The sequence below is a fragment of the Bos taurus genome, chromosome 12 (assembly GCF_002263795.3).
Source record: "Bos taurus isolate L1 Dominette 01449 registration number 42190680 breed Hereford chromosome 12, ARS-UCD2.0, whole genome shotgun sequence".
NCBI lineage: Eukaryota > Metazoa > Chordata > Mammalia > Artiodactyla > Bovidae > Bos > Bos taurus.
The window spans coordinates 79,057,463-79,079,625 of NC_037339.1; the positions used below are offsets into that span (position 1 = coordinate 79,057,463).

The 22,163-nt window shown below is 42.0% G+C and overlaps 2 protein-coding genes across 4 annotated transcripts in view; both read left to right on the plus strand.

Annotated features, from left to right (window-relative positions):
- Nucleotides 1–18,753, plus strand: part of BIVM (basic, immunoglobulin-like variable motif containing) — a 46,182-nt gene extending 27,429 nt beyond the window's left edge. For all 3 annotated transcript variants that reach the window (XM_010810963.4, NM_001206453.2, XM_059892060.1), the window contains 4 exon segments: nucleotides 13,009–13,141; nucleotides 13,760–13,846; nucleotides 15,257–15,353; nucleotides 16,819–18,753. In XM_010810963.4, the coding sequence (XP_010809265.1) occupies nucleotides 13,009–13,141; nucleotides 13,760–13,846; nucleotides 15,257–15,353; nucleotides 16,819–17,112 (611 nt within the window). In that variant the 3' untranslated portion in view covers nucleotides 17,113–18,753.
- On the plus strand, nucleotides 10,418–11,820 carry LOC101906511 (serine/threonine-protein kinase 24-like). The gene has a single exon (XM_059892315.1). It carries the CDS (start codon nucleotides 10,433–10,435, stop codon nucleotides 11,501–11,503), a length of 1,071 nt encoding a protein of 356 aa, XP_059748298.1. The 5' UTR covers nucleotides 10,418–10,432; the 3' UTR covers nucleotides 11,504–11,820.
- Nucleotides 18,754–22,163: the final 3,410 nt, after the last annotated feature.

Here is a 22,163-nt window from a genome sequence, read left to right on the forward strand (position 1 = left end):
AAATTGAAAAATAAAAACCATATGATTATCTCAATAGATGCAGAGAAAGCCTTTGACAAAATTCAACATCCATTTATGATAAAAACTCTCCAGAAAGCAGGAATAGAAGGAACATACCTCAACATAATAAAAGCTATATATGACAAACCCACAGCACACATTATCCTCAATGGTGAAAAATTGAAAGCATTTCCTCTAAAGTCAGGAACAAGACAAGGGTGCCCACTTTCACCATTACTATTCAACATAGTTTTGGAAGTTTTGGCCACAGTGATCAGAGCAGAAAAAGAAATAAAAGGAATCCAAATTGGAAAAGAAGAAGTAAAACTCTCACTATTTGCAGATGACATGATCCTCTACATAGAAAACCCTAAAGAGTCCACCAGAAAATTACTAGAAATAATCAATGACTACAGTAAAGTTGCAGGATATAAAATCAACACACAGAAATCCCTTGCATTCCTATACACTAATAATGAGAAAACAGAAAGAGAAATTAAGGAAACAATTCCATTCACCATTGCAACGGAAAGAATAAAATACTTAGGAATATATCTACCTAAAGAAACTAAAGACCTATATATAGAAAACTATAAAACACTGGTGAAAGAAATCAAAGAGGACACTAATAGATGGAGAAATATACCATGTTCATGGATTGGAAGAATCAATATAGTGAAAATGAGTATACTACCCAAAGCAATTTATAGATTCAACGCAATCCCTATCAAGCTACCAACAGTATTCTTCACAGAGCTAGAACAAATAATTTCACAATTTGTATGGAAATACAAAAAACCTCGAATAGCCAAAGCGATCTTGAGAAAGAAGAATGGAACTGGAGGAATCAACCTACCTGACTTCAGGCTCTACTACAAAGCCACAGTTATCAAGACAGTATGGTACTGGCACAAAGACAGAAATATTGATCAATGGAACAAAATAGAAAGCCCAGAGATAAATCCACACACATATGGACACCTTATCTTCGACAAAGGAGGCAAGAATATACAATGGATTAAAGACAATCTCTTTAACAAGTGGTGCTGGGAAATCTGGTCAACCATTTGTAAAAGAATGAAACTGGACCACTTTCTAACACCATACACAAAAATAAACTCAAAATGGATTAAAGATCTAAACGTAAGACCAGAAACTATAAAACTCCTAGAGGAGAACATAGGCAAAACACTCTCCGACATACATCACAGCAGGATCCTCTATGACCCACCTCCCAGAATATTGGAAATAAAAGCAAAAATAAACAAATGGGACCTAATTAACCTTAAAAGCTTCTGCACATCAAAGGAAACTATAAGCAAGGTGAAAAGACAGCCTTCAGAATGGGAGAAAATAATAGCAAATGAAGCAACCGACAAACAACTAATCTCAAAAATATACAAGCAACTCCTACAGCTCAACTCCAGAAAAATAAACGACCCAATCAAAAAATGGGCCAAAGAACTAAATAGACATTTCTCCAAAGAAGACATACAGATGGCTAACAAACATATGAAAAGATGCTCAACATCACTCATTATCAGAGAAATGCAAATCAAAACCACTATGAGGTACCATTTCACACCAGTCAGAATGGCTGCGATCCAAAAGTCTACAAATAATAAATGCTGGAGAGGGTGTGGAGGAAAGGGAACCCTCTTACACTGTTGGTGGGAATGCAAACTAGTACAGCCACTATGGAGAACAGTGTGGAGATTCCTTAAAAAACTGGAAATAGAACTGCCTTATGATCCAGCAACCCCACTGCTGGGCATACACACTGAGAAAACCAGAAGGGAAAGAGACACGTGTACCCCAATGTTCATCGCAGCACTGTTTATAATAGCCAAGACATGGAAGCAACCTAGATGTCCATCAGCAGATGAATGGATAAGAAAGCAGTGGTACATATACACAATGGAGTATTACTCAGCCATTAAAAAGAATACATTTGAATCAGTTCTAATGAGGTGGATGAAACTGGAGCCTATTATACAGAGTGAAGTAAGCCAGAAGGAAAAACATAAATACAGTATACTAACGCATATATATGGAATTTAGAAAGATGGTAACAATAACCCGGTGTACGAGACAGCAAAAGAGACACTGATGTATAGAACAGTCTTATGGACTCTGTGGGAGAGGGAGAGGGTGGGAAGATTTGGGAGAATGGCAATGAAACATGTAAAGTATCATGTGGGAAACGAGTTGCCAGTCCAGGTTCGATGCATGATGCTGGATGCTTGGGGCTGGTGCACTGGGACGGCCCAGAGGGATGGTATGGGGAGGGAGGAGGGAGGAGGGTTTGGGATGGGGAACACATGTATACCTGTGGCGGATTCATTTTGATATTTGGCAAAACTAATACAATTATGTAAAGTTTAAAAATAAAATAAAATTGGAGAAAAAAAATAAATAAATAAAAAGCCTCTTGATGAAAGTGAAAGTGGAGAGTGAAGAAGTTGGCTTAAAGCTCAACATTCAGAAAACGAAGATCATGGCATCCGGTCATACCACTTCATGGGAAATAGATGGGGAAACAGTGGAAACAGTGTCAGACTTTATTTTTTTGGGCTCCAAAATCACTGCAGATTGTGATTGCAGCCATGAAATTAAAAGACGCTTACTCCTTGGAAGGAAAGTTATGACCAAACTAGATAGCATATTCAAAAGCAGAAACATTACTTTGCCAACAAAGGTCCGTCTAGTCAAGGCTATGGTTTTTCCTGTGGTCATGTATGGATGTGAGAGTTGGACTGTGAAGAAGGCTGAGTGCCAAAGAATTGATGCTTTTGAACTGTGGTGTTGGAGAAGACTCTTGAGAGTCCCTTGGACTGCAAGGAGATCCAACCAGTCCATCTGAAGGAGATCAGCCTGGGATTTCTTTGGAAGGAATGATGCTAAAGCTGAAACTCCAGTACTTTGGCCACCTCATGTGAAGAGTTGACTCATTGGAAAAGACTCTGATGCTGGGAGGGATTGGGGGCAGGAGGAGAAGGGGACGACAGAGGATGAGATGGCTGGATGGCATCACTGACTCGATGGACGTGAGTCTGAGTGAACTCCGGGAGTTGGTGATGGACAGGGAGGCCTGGCATGCTGCGATTCATGGGGTCGCAAAGAGTCGGACACGACTGAGCGACTGAACTGAACTGAACCCATGTGCAGAAGGCTCCTTGGAGTCAAAAGTCAGAAGATAATTCTAGGCCATAATGAGTTGTGCTCCTCCCAGAAGCCTTCTCTTCGAGATCTATCTTGGCTAGGGTGTGTGTGCACATCCCAGGGGATGGTCCTAAAACATATTAACCAGGGGGAAACAAAGCAAGGTGATTGGCCTGAAGTAAGGTCTAGATCTGGAAAACTGCTTCTTTCTAAAGGATTTAAACTTCCCAAAGGCACCACTGTCTCTCTGAGTTCGCCCATGTGCCTTTCCGCATGTACTTTTCCTTTCAATGAACTTTTTACTTTACTCTTTATCTTCTACCTGGTCGCCTGAATTTGTTCTTGACGAGGCAGGCAAGGCTAGGAACCTTAGCCCTAACTGCTGGCTCCTGTGACCCAGTGGTTAGAGCCCCTGCTTCCAGCTAGCACTCGCTGCTGCTTGCTGCAAGCTGCCGCTTACTGCTGCGTGCATCCGAAATCAAACTGAAGTCTGCTCAAGCAGAGGCTTTGTCAGCAGAGAGAGTACCTGGTTTACCAAGCTCAAGGACTGAACACAGAGTAACGGTAAATAAACAGGGTCTATTTCTGTTGCCTTTTCGCAGGCGTATCCAGCTGCTTGTGAGGCAGGCAGACTTGGAGTCCGCATAGTGATTTCTGCACATACTGGTTCTGTGATCTGAACAAGGTGCTTAAACTCTCACTCACTGAGCCAGTGTAGACTGTTATCTTACTGAGCCAGTGTGGACCTTGTCTCCATATTTTCACCCCACAGGGTCACTGTGAAGATAAAAGGAGACGTATTTGTAATATACTTAGCCCCTTGCCTGACAGAGTAAGGACTCAATCAATGTTAATTTTATTCTTACTGACTGAGCTCTGTGCAGTGGCAGGGGGCCTTTCTCCATGGAGCCTCCCTGGTCAGGCTCACATGGTAAAGCATCTGCCTGCCATGCGGGCGACCCAGGTTTGATCCCTGGATCAGGAAGATGCCCTGGAAGAGGACATGGCAACCCACTCCAGTGTTCTTGCCTGGAAAATTCCATGGACAGAGGAGCCTGGTAGGCTGCAGTCCATGGGGTCACAAAAAAGTCGGACACAACTGAGCAACTTCACTCTCCTTTCCTTACTCCATGGAAAGGGGAGCCTTAAATGTTAATAATTTTTTAATAATGTTAATAATTTTTTCTGTTTCCATGGTGGCTATCAACATAGCCTCTCTAAGTAATTGATCAGGCAATGAAAAACTAAGCGAGGATAGACTTTGCAACACACATCTGTGTTTTTCCTTTGAGGGATAGGCTCTTCTCTCCATCCCTCCTCTTTTTTTTTTTTTTTGATGGGAGGAGAGGAATTGTTGCTATAATTTCTTTAAATAAATTTCAATACTGTATTTTCCCAGTTTTGTTCTTGTTTTTACTTTCCCTATTACAAAACTTGAATTATCACTGTCTCTTTTTCTACATGTGTTTTCCTGAAGGATAACTGATCAACTTCCCCCTTGATCTTCCTCTTCAAAGCTCAGTGGTCCTTAGCAAGCCCTGCCTTATATCTGACACTTGGATTTCTCTTAATTTCTGTAATGCTGATCATTTTTGTCTGTTGTTTGGCATTTAGGACGTGCAGCCTCATATGATGTTGCATCTTTTTAATGTGTCTGCCCAGCTCCTTGGTCATAGGGACTTCCCTCACTAACCCTTTGATTCTATGTATGATGCCCTCTGACCTTACCCATGTGACCCTTGGGACTTCTGATTGTATTCCGAGTGGAGAGTGTTAACCTGTGTCGAGCAGAAGTCGTTCCTGTTCCATCTCATTGTAGAAGACAGAGTTGCAGAGATAGGCTTTTCTCGTTTGTCTCTGGAATATTCAGTAGTGAAAACCGTGGCCAGTTGTTAGTGTGCATTAAAAAAAATACTTTGAAATGTATCTTTTGTTTGTTTAGATTTTTTTTGTGGGGTGCCCTGTGGCACAGCATGTGGGATTCCAGTTCCCCAGAGATTGAGCCCACACTCCCTGCAGTGCCAGCTCGGAGTCCTAACCACTGGACCACCAGAGAAGTCCCATGCTTAGATTATTTTTAAGGGCCTGTTTTCTTCAACAGGCTTTACATTTTCCTGGTGACTACACTTCTTAGATTTTGGAACTCCCTCTTTTCTGGCTGATTTGCTCATTTCCTATGGGCCTTCAGGAAATGTGAACTGAGCTTGTGCACGCTCAGTCATGTCCAACTCTTTGCAACCTCATGGACTGTGGCCCGCCAGGTTTCACTGTCTGTGGGATTTCTCAGGCAAAAATACTGGAGTGGGTTGCCATTTCCTTCTCCAGGGGAGCTTCCGGACCTAGGTATTGAACCTGTGTCTCTTGAATTGGAAGGCAGATTCTTTCCTACTGAACCACATGGGAAGCCCTCACTCATGGAATAAAAGCAAAATCCAGGGATTTTAACAAAAATTAACAGATTTGACTGTGAATATGAGTTGAAGCATTTTTTAAGAGCTGTACTTAGTAATGACTCACAAAATTTTGTGCCATAAGTTGTCAACATTAATGTCAAACTATTGGTTCACTTATTATTATTCACTTCCTATTATTGTTACTTATTAGAGTAAAACGTCAAACTGTTGGTTCCCTTAGTTATCAGCTTTTGTGCCAGGAACATCTGGATTCATTTGTTTTTAACAGCTCGCTTGAAAATTACACTAATATTCCTGTATTTCGTTTTTATTCTTCTAATAGATACCTTTGCCCTATCCCGACATAACTACCAGTTAACTGTAGTGTCTTAGTGCATCTTGAGTGGACTGTGCATTTATATTCTGTTTTCCTCATCTTCTGGTTTTCTCCAGTTCTTATTAGACACAAGATCAAATAAATCTTTTCCGTGTGTGGCACTAATATATCCTTTCCTACTTTGGGGTCTCTGTGTAACTTGCTGAAAGCGTCAAGTCCTTTGCACCATCCCAGGCGAGAGCAGATTGGTCTTTTGATGCTGTCCTGCATGTACCAGTTGAATTTAGAAGATTCGAGGGTCTAAGAACCTTGCAGGATGATACTGTGTTGCTAGATTACAAAATCCAGTTCTTGTCTTTGAAGGTATAAAAATACATTTTGATAAGTTCTTTTAGAGTTCTCTGGAGTTCTGTTCTTATAGAATACTCTGACTCAGCAGGCTCACAGAATATCAGAATGCCAATATATTAACTGAGAGTGAGAAATACAGGATCAAAGGCACCAGCGTTTCCTCGACGGCTGCTCAGGATGCGCACTGCTCCTCGCGGGGCAGCGGGCCGGCACGTTCTGGTAGTTTTGCTCTGCTTTCTCTACACCATCCGAATCATGGCTCTGCATTTGGCAGTGGCTGCTGTGTCGCTGAAGTTTCAGATTCTTGATATCCTCTTGACTCCACATCCTGATGTGGTTTAGACCCCACATCAGTCTGAATTTAGTTTCCATCTGTAATGCATTTGTTTGTCTTCTGCTAGGTAGCATCACTGTCTAGGATGACTGCCTTAATGTACTAAGTGGTGTGTTTTATTTCAGAAGGTGATCTTTTTCTGACCTTACACTGAATTTCTGGGGGTGTCCTACAAGAGGCCTATGTGCCCTCCATTCTGGACCAGACGATGTGCTCTTCCCTGACTATCTCCCTCCCATGCAGTAGTGTGGTTTTCTCCACATGCTCCTTCCTCTGCGTTGTCAGAATCCTGCCACTTGATTTTGTTCTGTCCTGAATGCCACCCCCTTCTTGATTCCTTAAACACAAGGTACTCTTTCTCCTTTGAATTACACCCCCTTTTTTTTTTTTTTGCATTTTTTCCACCCTATATCCAAGTCACTTCTTTTATCTTCTCTACGAGGGCAACTTGAGGTACTATGCATTCCTTGCCTTTTGTTTCCTTATGGTTCCTGATATATTGGGTTGGCCGAACAATTCAGGTTTTCCTGTTACAGAAAACATCATGATACAGCTTACAGAAAGGCCTGAATGAACTTTTTGGCTAACCCAGTAGTTGGTAGCTGTTCATTAATTTGCTTCCTGAATTGAGTGCAGTAAGAATTTCCTGTTAACCTTAGACTGGTGGCTCTCAAGATGTGACCCCTGGATGAATATCAGCATTGTCTGGTAATGTGTTAGACATGCAAATTGTCGGTCCCCACTCCAGACCTACTGGGTCAGTCACTGAGGGGTTAGGTATCAGCAATCTGTTATTTAACAAGCCCTTCCTGCTCAGGTTTGAGAACTACTGCTGTGGCCTTTCTGGACTTCCCAGGTGGTGCTGGTGGTAAAGCTTGCCAGTGCAGGAGATGTAAGAGACATGGGTTTGATCCCTGGGTCAGGAAGATCCCTGGAGGAGGGCATGGCAACCCACTCCAGTATTCTTGCCTGGAGAATCCCATGGACAGAGGAGCCTGGCGGGCCGCAGTCCATGGGACCACAGAGAATCAGACACAAGTGAATGACTAAGCACAGCACAAATAGTAACCATGGGCTTCCCTGGTGGTGCTAGTGGTGAAGCATCTGTCAATGCAGGAGAGGTGGATTTGGTCCCTGGGTCAAGAAGATTTCCTGGAGAAAGAAATGGCAACCCACTCCAGTATTCTTGCTTGGGCAATCACGTGGACAGAGGAGCCTGGCGGGCTACAGTCAATGGGGTCACAAAGAGTTGGACACAAATGAGGTGACTTAGCACGCACACACTGTTACCTTTCTAAAGAGGTGCTATCCCGCTTCTTTATCAGGAGTGTGGTCTTCCATTGATAGGAAGCTCAGTGATTTTTCATTCTGTGCTCAGTTGAGTCCTGGGAATTCTATGGTGGTGCTTCAGGGCTGGTGAGGGGAGAGGGGTGAGCCCGTAGATTCCCTACCTCCTTTTGGGCCACAGTAACAGCTTTGATCCTTTTTATGAACTGGCCAGACATGTAAACTTTCCTTGCAGAAGGTGTTCCATGTCAAAATAAATCTGAAAATTACTGATCTGAATTAGAGGTCAGCAAACAACAGCCCATGAGCACGCAGCAAACAACAGCCCACTTTATTTTATAAATAAAGTTTTATTGGCACATAGACATATCCATTTGCTTACACACGGCCCACGGCTGTTTCTGTCTGTGGCTGCTTTCAGCTACAGCGCCAGAGTTGAGTAGTAGCAAGGGTAATGCCCTGATCCAGGACTTCCCTGGTAGCTCAGATGGTAAAGAATCTGCTTGTCATGCCAGAGACCTGGGATTGATCCCTGGGTCAGGAAGATGCCCTGGAGAAGGAAATGGCAACCCACTCCATTATTCTTGCCTGGAAAATCCCATGGCCAGAGGAGCCTGGGGGGCTATAGTCCATGGAGTTGCAAAGAGTCGGACAAGACTTAGTGACTGAACAACAACAATCTAAGTCCATCAGAACGTTGTCATGTACTTTGAAATAATAACAAAAGATATACCTGAGTAGCATGATCATTACTTCATAGAAGAAAACCCACCTCGTGTCCTCTAGAAAACTAGGACATAGTCTAAGAGTATTTGTAGCAGGTGAAATAGTATGAATATTAATGATGGCAAACTTTCACTTCTATCTCATTTGCCCCTGAATATATTCCAGACATTAATGTGACTCCTATTCATAATCCCAATAAGGAAATCAGCTGTTTTGGATTATATTTGACTTAAGGAGGGAAGTGTGAAATAAAGATTTCCATTAAAAAGTTACAATAAAGTTCTTTCACAGGAAGTTTTAGTTATCTGGGGTAACTTTTTATATGGCATTTTCACAATCTGACAAAGATTTCAAGAGTTCTTCCTAAGCCAGTTATATGTGTAAGAATCTTTAGTATTTACTGGGTTTATGAAGAGTCCAAATCTATTTACATTTGCTTACTATTCTGGAATATATCTACAACCAAGTTCAGCTATGGAAATGAAATACTGATCATCTTCTTAATTTTAGTTCTTAGAATTCATTTAGAACTGTCCTTGGGTGTCGGTTTTTAGTTTGTCTGAGGAACTCAGCCCAAAACAGCAGAAAGACTTATTTATCATTATGAAATAGAGATTGTGGTAGAAAAGATTGCCTTGCATGCAGGAATGCACATAATGAAGTAAAAATCTATGGTGAATCTATGAGTAAAAATCTCCTAGCTGAAACCTTGGAGAAAGAGCTTGAGACAGAAATGTTATGGTCTCCATGGAACTCACAAATTGTGTGTATCTCTGGGGGTTGGGGGTGGGCTCCCACCTTCTTGGCTCTGTTACAGCCATTGACCAGCTGTTCTTGGGCTTCAGCTATTTCAGTGGCCAGAAAGTCCATCAGAAAAGCCATAACTTGGAAATTTTCGTCTACTTCAACAATTTTTAGGATTTCCTGTCTTAATGGGCTATTTGTTCATAAATAATTTAGCTTCTTCCAGGAGATGCAAGTTAATGAAACTTCAGTTAATGGCTTTAAGTATTGAGTGGTGGTTAAAAACTGGTTTCTTATGTAATACTTTTGAAATTACTTTGTAACTAATACAGGCAGCCACTGGAAAGAAACAAGGAGAAGCAGTTATAAGGGGATGCAGTGGTTCACCAGCCAGTTTCTATAAAGATGTTCTTACCACTTGGCTTGTGAAAACCGTTCCTCTAATTTGGGTGATTTTTGTAGAAAGGATTGTAATGTGTATTAATGGGAGAAAGTTTTCATCTTTGGAAATTGTTTGGAGTTTGTATTTGTCCATATACTTCAGTGGTTTCCAAATTGGGATGTTTGCATATGACAGCTTTACAGAGTGATCTCTGTGGTCTGGGAAGAATGAATTAGAATATCTACATTTTAATCTAATTAAAAATTCCTATTTTTGTTTATCTTTTAAATTAGTAGTCAATATACATAGTTTATAAACAAACATGCTTACTTAGAAATTTCTAGGGGCTCGGCCGGCGGTGCGCGCCCCACTCCAGCTCCAGGCGCCAGCGCGCGGGCCCAGGCCGCCCGGTTCCAGCCCAGCAGCAGCGGCGGTAGCAGCAGCAGCAGCGGCGGCCGCTCGCGGGGAGGCCCCGCGCTCCTCGCAGCCCCTCCCGGCGCGGTGCATGGAGACGAGGCCCGCCGTCCACCCCTGAGCCCGCCGCCCGGCCCAGGACCCACGGTGGGCTAGGGTGGTCTCGGGCTCCGGCCGGCCGGCCCCCCATCCCCCGCCCCCGGCCGCCCGAGGAGGGCTGCGCGCGGCCCGCGGGCCTCGTCGCCCGCGCGGATCGCCGCGGCCCGGCCGTCCAGTCCCAGGAAGTGGCCGTCCTGACCGCCATGGCTCACTCCCCGGTGCAGTTGGGCCTGCCCGGCATGCAGGACACTAAATTGTGGATAATAATGGAATATCTTGGCGGGGGCTCTGCACTGGACCTCTTAGAACCTGGCCCTTTAGATGAAACCCAGATTGCTACTATATTAAGAGAAATACTGAAAGGACTTGATTATTTGCATTCGGAGAAGAAAATTCACAGAGATATTAAAGCTGCCAACGTCCTGCTCTCTGAACACGGGGAGGTGAAGCTGGCGGACTTTGGAGTGGCGGGCCAGCTGACAGACACCCAGATAAAGAGAAACACCTTTGTGGGCACCCCTTTCTGGATGGCGCCTGAAGTCATCAAGCTGTCAGCCTACGACTCAAAGGCGGACATCTGGTCCCTGGGCATCACGGCCATCGAGCTTGCCAAGGGGGAGCCGCCGCATTCCGAGCTGCATCCCATGAAGGTCCTGTTCCTTATCCCAAAGAACAACCCCTCGACGCTGGAAGGGAACTACAGCAAACCCCTCAAGGAGTTCGTGGAGGCCTGTTTGAACAAGGAGCCGAGCTTTAGACCCACCGCTAAGGAGTTACTGAAGCACAAGTTCATAATCCGCAACGCAAAGAACACATCCTACTTGACCGAGCTCATCGACAGGTACAAGAGGTGGAAGGCCGAGCAGAGCCACGAAGACTCCAGCTCGGAAGACTCCGACACGGAGACGGACACAGACGGCCAGGCTTCCGGAGGCAGCAACTCGGGGGACTGGATCTTCACGATCCGGGAGAAGGATCCAAAGAGTCTGGAGAACGGAGCTCTCCAGCCGTCGGATCTGGAAAGAAACAAGATGAAAGACATCCCAAAGAGGCCTTTCTCCCAGTGTTTATCTACAATTATTTCTCCGCTCTTTGCAGAGCTGAAGGAGAAGAGCCAGGCGTGTGGAGGAAACCTGGGCTCCATCGAGGAGCTGCGCAGGGCCATCTACCTGGCGGAGGAGGCCTGCCCCGGCATCTCTGACACCATGGTAGCCCAGCTGGTGCAGCGGCTGCAGAGATATTCTCTAAGTGGTGGAGGAACTTCATCCCATTGAAATCCCTTTGGCATTTAGGGTTTTGTTTTTCCTTTTATTTTTTTCCTTCTTCACCCTCTTCCTTTTCAAAACTCAACGAGAGCCTTTGCTGACTCCGCTGAAGAGGCGCACCATCGGGGGGCGGTTCCCGCCGCAGGGTCGCCTGTCCAGGGCCCCACAGCCCTTCCCTGCTGGCCTGGGGCCTGATGGACTCCGGATGGGGTGGGGGAAGGCCAGCTCCTCCAAGCGATTATTTTATTATTCTCGTTTTTAATTTTAACCATAGTGCACATATCAAGGAAAGTGTCTTTGAAAACAAAAATAAACCCTGAAATGTATATCTGGGATTATGATAAGGCGACTGAAGCAATGAAACCTCAGATATCCTGCTTTACGTTGATAAGCACCCCGCCCCCGCCCCGCCCACCCCCACCCCAGGAGATGGAGAAATCGCTCTGGTGGATCAGTGTACAGACTTGTAAATAGCGTCATTTTTACGGAAAACCCTCTCGGCGTGCATAGGAATCACTGTGCACACATCGGCCAAGTGCTTCTGTAGATGCCATCAGTGGAGTAAATATTTGACAGGCCATAACTTGAGTCTATTGCCTTGCCTTTATCACATGTAAATTTTGAATTATGTGACCAGTGATTTGGGTTTTATTTTGTATCTGCAGGGTTTGCCATTAATAATAATTAAATGCCCCTCTTTGGGAACACTCCCTCTGTTTGTACCTCAGCAAATGCAGATTTTTTTCCTCCTGCGTGCCCTACGACCCCTTCGGTACACTTAGAAGTTGATTTTCCTGTTTTCATCGATGGTACTATTTCTTAGTGTTTTAAATGGAAACATATCGCGCCTCATGAAGCTTTAAATTATTTCCAGTTTGTCCCCGATGAAGCGTCCTTGTCTCACTTTGGCTGGAGCCGCGCCCGGCCGGTGTCCAGCGCCCGCCGGCCTGTCCTCCCAGTAGGGTTTTCTGTTGCACCTTGTAGTGAAACCTGCATATCATCTTTCGAAACCTCAACATGTCTGAATGCTTTCACGAATAAATTTTGTAACAGGATTTTTGCACACACACACACACACACAAAAAAGAAATTTCTAGTGACAGATGTATACAATCAGAGAAGTTGAGACCCTTGCTATATATACCAAGTATTAACTTTTATAGACAAGCATATGTGTTATTTGAAGGTTTTGGTAATCAAGGACATATTTCAGTTATTTAGTTTGCTATTCAGTTTATCTGAATTTCAGTCTAAAGGGTAAGATTGAAATCCATTAATTTTTAAAAAAAATCTATCAATAGTTATTCATTTTTTCCCCAGCAATGTCCATTTGTCCCAAGTAACGTCTTTTCTGCCTTTGAGTACTTAACTGTTTGTATAATTACTTGTGTGTATATATATATATATATATAATTGTATATATAATATACAACATATGTATTGTATAATTGTTTGTATGAAGCATAGACAGTGTTTTATGGTCCCTCAGTTGGTTTGTTTTTGCTTTTTTGTAGCATCTGGGGCCTTGTCGAAGTTAACTCATGGATTGAAAGATGAATCGTTAGCTTATATCTATCATTGCCAAAATCATTATTTTTGTCCAATTGGCTTTGAAGCAACCCCTGTCAAGGCGAATAAAGCATATAGGTAAGCATTTTTATATTTTATGTGCATACTTCACCAGGAAAATATATTGTTGAAAGCATTTATGAAATATTTGGTTCATTAGACATTGGAAGACTTGATGATTTGCTTTCCTTACATCAAGTAAGACTATCCTTTTAAACATTGTAGCTTAATCTTTTGCAGAATTGTGTTTGGTTTATTAGGCTTTTCTCAGGATTCCCTGGTGGCTCCGTGGTAAAGTATCTGCCTGAAATGCAGGAGAGGCAGGTTCCATCCCTGGGTCGGGAAGATCCCCTGGAGAAGGAAGTGGCAACCCACTCTAGTATTCTTGCCTGGAGAATACCATGGACCGAGGAATCTGGTGGGGTACAGTCCATGGGGTCTCAAAAGAGTCAGACACGACTTAGCAAGTAAACAACAACATTTTGTAACAAGGGATCAAGCCCTACCTAATTTATGCTTCCTCTTTAATGGCCTCTGGAGTTTTGTTCAAACCTTAACTCCAGTTCTATTCTAGTACTAATGAATGCTATTTCTGCATAAACTTCAGTGTATGTTTTATCAGTATATAATTAAAGTAATATTTTCAAGGGAGTGAATGACTTTATGAAGCTTACTGTGAATGTATTTTATATCTAGCAGGGGTCCCCTCACACCACAGGAAGTAGAATATTGGATCTTAATTGGAGAATCAAGTAGAAAACATCCTGCTATTCACTGTAAAAAGTATGTTAACCCTTCCCTCTCCACTTTTTTCTCAATTTCTGCTAAAAAGCCTGTTGGAATTTTAATTAGAATAGAATCCATAGAATCCATAGTTTAATTTGGGGAGCATTACATCTGAATAATGTAGAGTTTTCTCTTTATAAACATAGACTGTATCTCCACTCAATTAGAGCTTTAATTTCTCTTGGCAATGGTATTTCTCAGCATAGAATTATATATATATTTTGTTAAAAAATTTTCCTATATTTTTTGATGCTATTGTAAATTGATTTAGTTGAAGTAATAGTTGAGTTACAATGTTGTGTGAGTTTTAGGTGTACAGTAAAGTGATTCAGTTATATATATACACATATACATTTTTAAATTATTTCCCACTATAGGTTATTACGATATTGAATATTGTTCCTATAAACTGATTTTTAAAACATTTTATCTCCCAATTATTTTCTGGTAGTGTACAAAAATACAATGGATTTTTCTATATAGGCCTTAAATCTTACACCTTTATCAAATTCAGTTGTTAGTAACAGTTTTGTAACTGTTAGTAACAGTTAGTAACAGATTTGCAATACAAAGCAATTTGTAATTGTTTTGGATTTTCTATACCATCAATCATGTTGTTTATGGATATAGGCCTTAAATCTTACACCTTTATCAAATTCAGTTGTTAGTAACAGTTTTGTAACTGTTAGTAACAGTTAGTAACAGATTTGCAATACAAAGCAATTTGTAATTGTTTTGGATTTTCTGTACCATCAATCATGCTGTTTATGGATATAGGCCTTAAATCTTACACCTTTATCAAATTCAGTTGTTAGTAACAGTTTTGTAACTGTTAGTAACAGTTAGTAACAGATTTGCAATACAAAGCAATTTGTAATTGTTTTGGATTTTCTATACCATCAATCATGCTGTTTATGGATATAGGCCTTAAATCTTACACCTTTATCAAATTCAGTTGTTAGTAACAGTTTTGTAACTGTTAGTAACAGTTAGTAACAGATTTGCAATACAAAGCAATTTGTAATTGTTTTGGATTTTCTGTACCATCAATCATGCTGTTTATGGATAAAGGCATACTAACTTAGAAAACTTTTGAAAATGTACTTGACTCCAATTAAAAAGAAAATATGGAATGTTTCCACACTAGCCTGCAGGATGTCACTTAACAGGTTGATATATATTTTTATTTCATGTGGAGAGTAACCATTTTTAACCTTGGCATTAGTTGGATAAAGAGAACTGTCATTTAAAAGAGGATTTATGAAACCTAATCGGTGGAGTAATCCTCTGATGGAAGAATTATTGCCATGGAACTGTTGCAGCAAATTGCTCATGTGAAAAGTTCCATTGCTTTTTAAAGTGTTTTAAACCTAAAGAAAATTGTGCTTTATTCTTCCTTAACAATAGATGGGCAGACATTGTCACTGATCTAAACACTCAAAATCCAGAATATCTAGATATCCGGCACTTAGAGAGGGGGCTGCAGTACCGAAAGACAAAGAAGGTAAGAATCCCACCGTGTGTGAAAGTATTTCTCAACTGGCCGAAATGCAGTCATTTTCGTCAGCACTCTAGGTTGTAAATAACAGAAACCCAGTTCAGACCATTTTAGACAGAAACGTGAAAGCCAAGGACACGTGTCTTTAAAAGGAAATTTACAGTAGCTAGGACGGGGTAGCAATCTAGATGTCCATTGACAGATGAGTGGATAAAGAAGTTACGGTGCATATACACAATGGAATATTACTCAGCTATAAAAAGAAACGCATTTGAGTCAGTTCTAATGAAGTAGATGAACCTAGAGCCTCTTATACAGAATAAAGTATGTCAGAAAGAGAAAAGACAAATATTGTATACTAACACATATATATGGAGTATAGGAAGATAGTACTGATTCCACGTGCAAGGCCGCAAACACAGACATAAAGAAAAGACTTTCGGACGCAGTGGAGGAAGGAGAGGGTGGGATGAGTTGAGAGAATAGCACTGAAACACACACACTACCATATGTAAAATAGATAGCTCGTGGGAATTTGCTGTATGATGCAGGGAACCCAAAGCCTGTGCTGCGTGACAACCTAGAGGGGTGGCACGTGGGTGGGAGGAGGGAGGGACGTTCAGAAGGGAGGGGACCAATGTATACCTGTGGCTGATTCATGATGATGTATGGCAGAAACCACTGCAATATTGTAAAGTAATTATCTTCTAATTTAAAATTTAAAAAAGGCAAGAAGTCCAGCCAGGTGCCAGGCAGAAATGTTATCAGGGGCAGGGAGCTAGTCTATCTCGTTCTCAGCTGTCTTTCTGTTTGCTTCCTGAAGATCATCGTCTTTCAACTTAGGTCTCCCTTTCAGAAGAACAGTCTAGACTGAGACGGGCCTGCCTCCAGCCCAGTTCTGTAGTGGTGGCCCAGCTGGAGTCAGGTGCTGACTCCCGGGGCATTAACTGTGGCCTTGGGGCAGAGCCGTGTTTACCAACAAGGCTGCTGTGGGTGGTTCTCAGGGAATGGTATGTTCTGTGGGTTGAGGAGACAGCCCGTTGCTATAATCCCACTAACATGTGAAGAACACATAGCGGGGAGAGGAAGAGGAATGATCTTGGTGTTTGGATTAGGCAATGTGGGAGCACCGAGCGTGAGTGAGAGGTAGAGAGGCAAATGGGGGCGGGGAAGGGGTCTTGGCTCCTGTGGACATTGTTATATTTTTGTAAAGGCAGCTGGTCAGGAAAGATGCTGGGTAGTGTGATCTGATGATGTCGGAAAGGATAAATACTATTTAGATGCAGATGACGGCGGGGAAAAAATCCCATGGACAGAGGAGCCTGGTTGGCTACAGTCTATGGAGTTGCAAAGACAGCACAACTGAGCATGCACGCATGAAGGAGGGAAAATAAGAGAATTCATTGGAACCCACATAGTATAACTAGTTTCCTCTTGTTTTCTGAACCCAACATTTTTTTTTTCTTCTTAGGTTGGAGGAAACTTGCATTGCATCATAGCATTCCAGAGACTTAGCTGGCAAAGATTTGGCCTTTGGAACTTTCCGTTTGGAACTATTAGACAGGAATCACAGCCTCCAATGCATGCCCATGGAATTGCCAAATCTGAGAGTGAGGACAATATCTCCAAGAAGCAGCACGGGCGCCTGGGCCGGTCTTTTAGTACTGGTTTCCATCAGGACTCAACATGGAAAAAGATGTCCAGTATCCACGAGAGAAGGAACAGTGGCTACCATGGTTACAGTGATTACGAGGGGAATGACTGACCATGCTGGGTCCCTACGCTGGGGGTCACACACACAGCTGGTCGATGCAGGACTGCGTTAAGGCAGTACAAGATTTTAAGTCTATGTTAAATAGGAACAGATCTTGTGGGGCAAAACATAACCTTGTAGTTCCTCCAGTAAATAAGCTTGTATATGAATAGGATGGGTGATTTCAGACATATAAACAGATAAGCACAGACTTTTTTTTTGTCCTTTTAAAATTAAGAGTATATAAACATTCTGGACAGTTTTGCAAAGTCCAATAAAATTACATATAAACAAATCAGACACAATTTCATTCAATAACATCATGATTTGAAATACTTAAGCATGAAGGGACTTCTCATGACTTGACCCCCAGATATTTGTTGCAGTTTTATTCCTAAGCTCAAAATTTAAGGTACTCACTCTCTGCCCTTTAAAGAAAATTGGGGCTGTTGACTTCTAGTTTTTCTCTTGGGTTAAAGCTCATTTCAAATAACTTAGTGAGTCTAGAAATTCCTTTTTACTTGTAGCAGTATCTTGCCTGCCTCGTATTTTTCCTGATTAACTTTCTCAGGATTCTCAATAAAGAGGCAAAAGAGAAAAGACTCCAGGCACTGATCTTTTCTGCTGGTGCAGATGGATGACTTCCTGCATCAACTCAGGTGTTCTGGACTTTCTTGGTATGTTGTTGTTACATATTGACAAGAACTTTAGGTCTTGAAAGACTTCTATAAGTCTACAATAAACCTTGGTTTAGGGATAGAGTAAACGAACAAGTGGGTTTCCCTGATGGCCCAGTGGTAAAGAACCCGCCTGCCAATGCAAGAGTCATGGGTTTGATCCCTGGGTTGGGAAGATCCCCTGGAGATGGAAATGGCAACCCACTCCAGTATTCTTGCCTGGGAAATCCCATGGACAGAGGAGCCTGGCGGCTACAGTCCATGGGGTCGAGAAGAGCCAGACATGACTTAGCAACTAAAACAACAGAATAACAAGTGACATCTGAAGTTTCTACACCCAAAGTAACCTTTGAGGTGAGATGTGATATGTGACTGGTCCCCCCATATGGAGTCATGTGTTGATAAAAAAAAGCATTAAGATGTGTTAGGACTGCCCATCACTCAGAGGGCAACTATCCATATTCCAGGCTCTGAGCTCTTTCCTTTTGTAAAACCATATAGACTATTAGCTATTTGAAGAGAGTGTGTAATTGTTCAGAACGTGTGGATTTCATGTATTTGAGCTCCTGTCCAGTTGCTGTCAGTTTTTCTTCTTCTGCCAACCTGTGACTCATGAACAACTAGGATCTCTTGTCCTTTCATTCCAGGGGCTGTTCCAGGACTCCAGTCAGTAACTTGATTATTACAAGGTGCTGAATATGTTGGTAACCATATTGCAATACACCTCAAGGAAAGGGTTCAGATTTTTATTTTGAAAATATTTTCATTTCCTTCTCTTTTGAATTTTATATCCATGTATCCACTCAGATACTCCTAGCCTACAGATGGGGATATTATGAAATGGGCATTTTTCTGAAGAGAATATTTTGCTTGAAAGGTCAAGGACTGAAAGAGATTTGTAGGTCATTGATTTTGTTACTTCATACTGGAAATTTTAAGAAGTTTTCATCAATAAAGTTTTGTTTTCTACTTTTAATCCTGTGAATGTTTTGAACTTTTAAGGATGGAGTGGCCTTATAATTTGAAGTATATGACAGAGGAACATGACAGAATTTGTCAATTCTGCCTGAGTAGTATAAGAAACATCTGACTTTTATAATTAGTGAGACTATAGGTATATGTCTGTAATTTTAGATTTTTGTAAGACTTTATAACAGGAAATAGAAAATGTAATTCTTTAGCTTGAACCAAATGAAAACTGTGATTTCTGGAGGTCAAATCTTGATTTCATATAGCTCAGCCAAATATTTCAGAGAAGAGGTTGGTAAAGAATGGAAATAAATGCAACATAAAACAGAGAACACAGTAACATCTAGGAAAAGAGGATGCATTTATATATATTGCTTATTGGCCATAATCAACTTTTATAAAACACTTAATATACATGATCACTTAATAACTTGGTTTACAAGTTTGGCAGTTATGAGGAGCACACTGAGGTTTATAGGGACTGCTTTTCCAGAATCTGTAAGCCAGTGACTGCACATTGCTCTTTGAAGATTAGTAACATTCCTGTCGTAACTTCTTGGTCAGTTTTTCTTAGGGGTCTCCATAGAAGCAATGAAAGTTCATATTACTGGCTCGCTACTAACTGGCTGTTATCATCTTGGGCAAGTTAAGATTGTTTTTCTTGTGCATAATTCCTCATTGGCTAAAATGGGGATAATAGTACTTATCTCACAAACTGTTTTGAAGAATAAGTGAGTTAATACGTGTCAAGTGTTTCACACAGTGCTTTCTAGAGAGCAATTGCTATTTAAATGCTTGTTATTATTATTAGCCTATATAATGTGTATTCTCCTGGCAGAATCTTGATAGAGAGCCCTTCGCTGCTGCTGTTGCTAAGTCACTTCAGTCATTTCTGACTCTTTGTGACCCTATGGACTGTAGCCCACCAGGCTCCTCTGTCCTTGGGATTCTCCAGGCAAGAATACTGGAGTGGGTTGCTGTGCCTGCCTCCAGGGGATCTTCCCGACCCAGGACTGAACCCGCATCTCTCATGTCTTCTGCATTGGCAGCAGGTTCTTCACCACTAGTGCTGCCTGGGAAGCCCTTTAAACAGCAACCAAAGGAACCAACTCCTTATTAATCAAATGAACACTCCTCAGTTGATGTTCCTTCAAAAATACATTTTGTATCCAAGAAATGTTGCTCTGGTTTTACAAGCACTTACAGTACTCAAATGCTCACATTGACTACTTGTTTTTACAAACTTCAGAAGGCAATGGCACCCCACTTGAGTACTCTTGCCTGGAAAATCCTGTGGATGGAGCAGCCTGGTAGGCTGCAGTCCATGGGGTCGCTATGAGTCGGACACGACTGAGCGACTTCACTTTGACTTTTCACTTTCATGCATTGGAGAAGGCAATGGCAACCTACTCCAGTATGCTTGCCTGGAGAATCCCATGGACGGAGGAGCCTGGGAGGCTGCAGTCCATGGGGTTGCAAAGAGTCAGACACGACTGAGCGACTTGATTTTCCTTTCACTTTTCCAGTATTGTTGCCTGGGAAATCCCATGGACAGAGGAGCCTGGTGGGCTACAGTCCATGGGGTTACAGGGTCTGAGGTGACTGAGCAACTGAGTACACAGGTCAAGGAAACCTGGCTACTGGGAACCATCTGTTTGGGCAAAAAAATAGTTTCACTAAAAACTTATTTTCCAATCATTTCTTTTCACTGATTTTAATCTAATTTCAATAGTCCAAATCTGAACCAATATGTACGAAAAGGCTACCATTCATTGACCACTAGTGGTTAAGTACTTCACAAACATTACCTATGATCCTTGCTTGAAACAGTTTGCAAGACTGCTTCTATGCCCGCCTATTACAGATGAAGAAAGATGTTTTGAACAAACCTGATCTGAGCAATGCTAAACACCATAAGTGGTTTGGTGGCGGTTTGAATCTAGCCTGAGGGTCCAATCTACCACCTTTCCAGGAGCTACTTTGGCAATGAATTTCTTGTTATTTCTGACCTACAAGCCTCTTAAATGCTGAAGAAAAATGTACTTCAAGGGCTAAAATTTTAAACCATATTACTATCTGGTTACTACAAATTTTCAGATAACTACCTACTTATTAATGAAAAAACATCAACCAAATCTTCCACCTACTTCTGTTTTGACTATGCCAAGGCCTTTGATTATGTGGATCACAACAAACTGTGGAAAGTTCTTAAAGAGATAAGAATACCAGACCACTTGACCTGCCTCCTGAGAAATATGTATGTAGGTGAAGAAGCAACAGTTATACCTGGACATGAACAACAGACTGGTTCCAAATCGGGAAAGGAGTATGTCAAGGCTGTATATTGTCACCCTGCTTATTTAACTTCTATGCAGAGTACATCATGAGAAATGCCAGACTGGATGAAGCACAAGCTGGAATCAAGATTTCCATAAGTATCAATAACCTCAGATATGCAGATGACACAACACGCCTGGCAGAAAGCAGAGAACTAAAGAGCCTCTTGATGAAAGTGAAAGAGGAGAGTGAAAAAGTTGGCTTAAAGCTCAACATTCAGAAAACGAAGATCATGGTATCTGGTCCCATCACTTCATGGGAAATAGATGGGGAAACAATGGAAACAGTGAGACTTTATTTTTGGGGGCTCCAAAATCACTGCAGCTGATGACTGCAGCCATGAAATTAAAAGTGGATTGCTCCTTAGAAGAAAAATTATGACCAACCTAGACAGCATATTAAAAAGTAGAGACATTACTTTGCCTACAGAGGTCCATCTAGTCAAGGGTATGGATGGTTTTTCCAGCAGTCATGTATGGATGTGAGTTGGACTATTAGGAAAGCTGAGCACAGAAGAATTGATGCTTTTGAACTATGGTGTTGGAGAAGACTCTTGAGAGTCCCTTGGACTGCAAGGAGATCCAACCAGTCCATCCTAAAGGAAATTAGTCCTGAATATTCTTTAGAAGGACTGATGCTGAAACGCCAATACTTTGGCCACCTAACGCGAAGAATTGACTCACTAGAAAAGACCCTGATGCTGGGAAAGATTGAAGGCGGGAAGAGAAGGGGACGACAGAGGACCAGATGGTTGGATGGCATCACCAACTCAATGGACATGAGTTGAAATGGACAGGGAAGCCTGGCGTGCTGCGGTGCATGGGGTCACAAAGAGTCGGACACGACTAAGCGACTGAAATGAATTGAAAGCTTCCACCTTTCAGTTATTGCCTCCCGCGATACACAATACTTAGCATCAAGAATTTTCACAACTGGCTGCAGACTGGGAAGAAACCGACGCTAGAAGAGCACGTACAAATCCGTAACTTCTGAAAGAAAACGCTTTGCGTATAGTTTCAACGTTTAACAGAAATAAGATGCCTCCGTGGAGGAGGTAAGGCGGCCACCAAGCCTTAAACA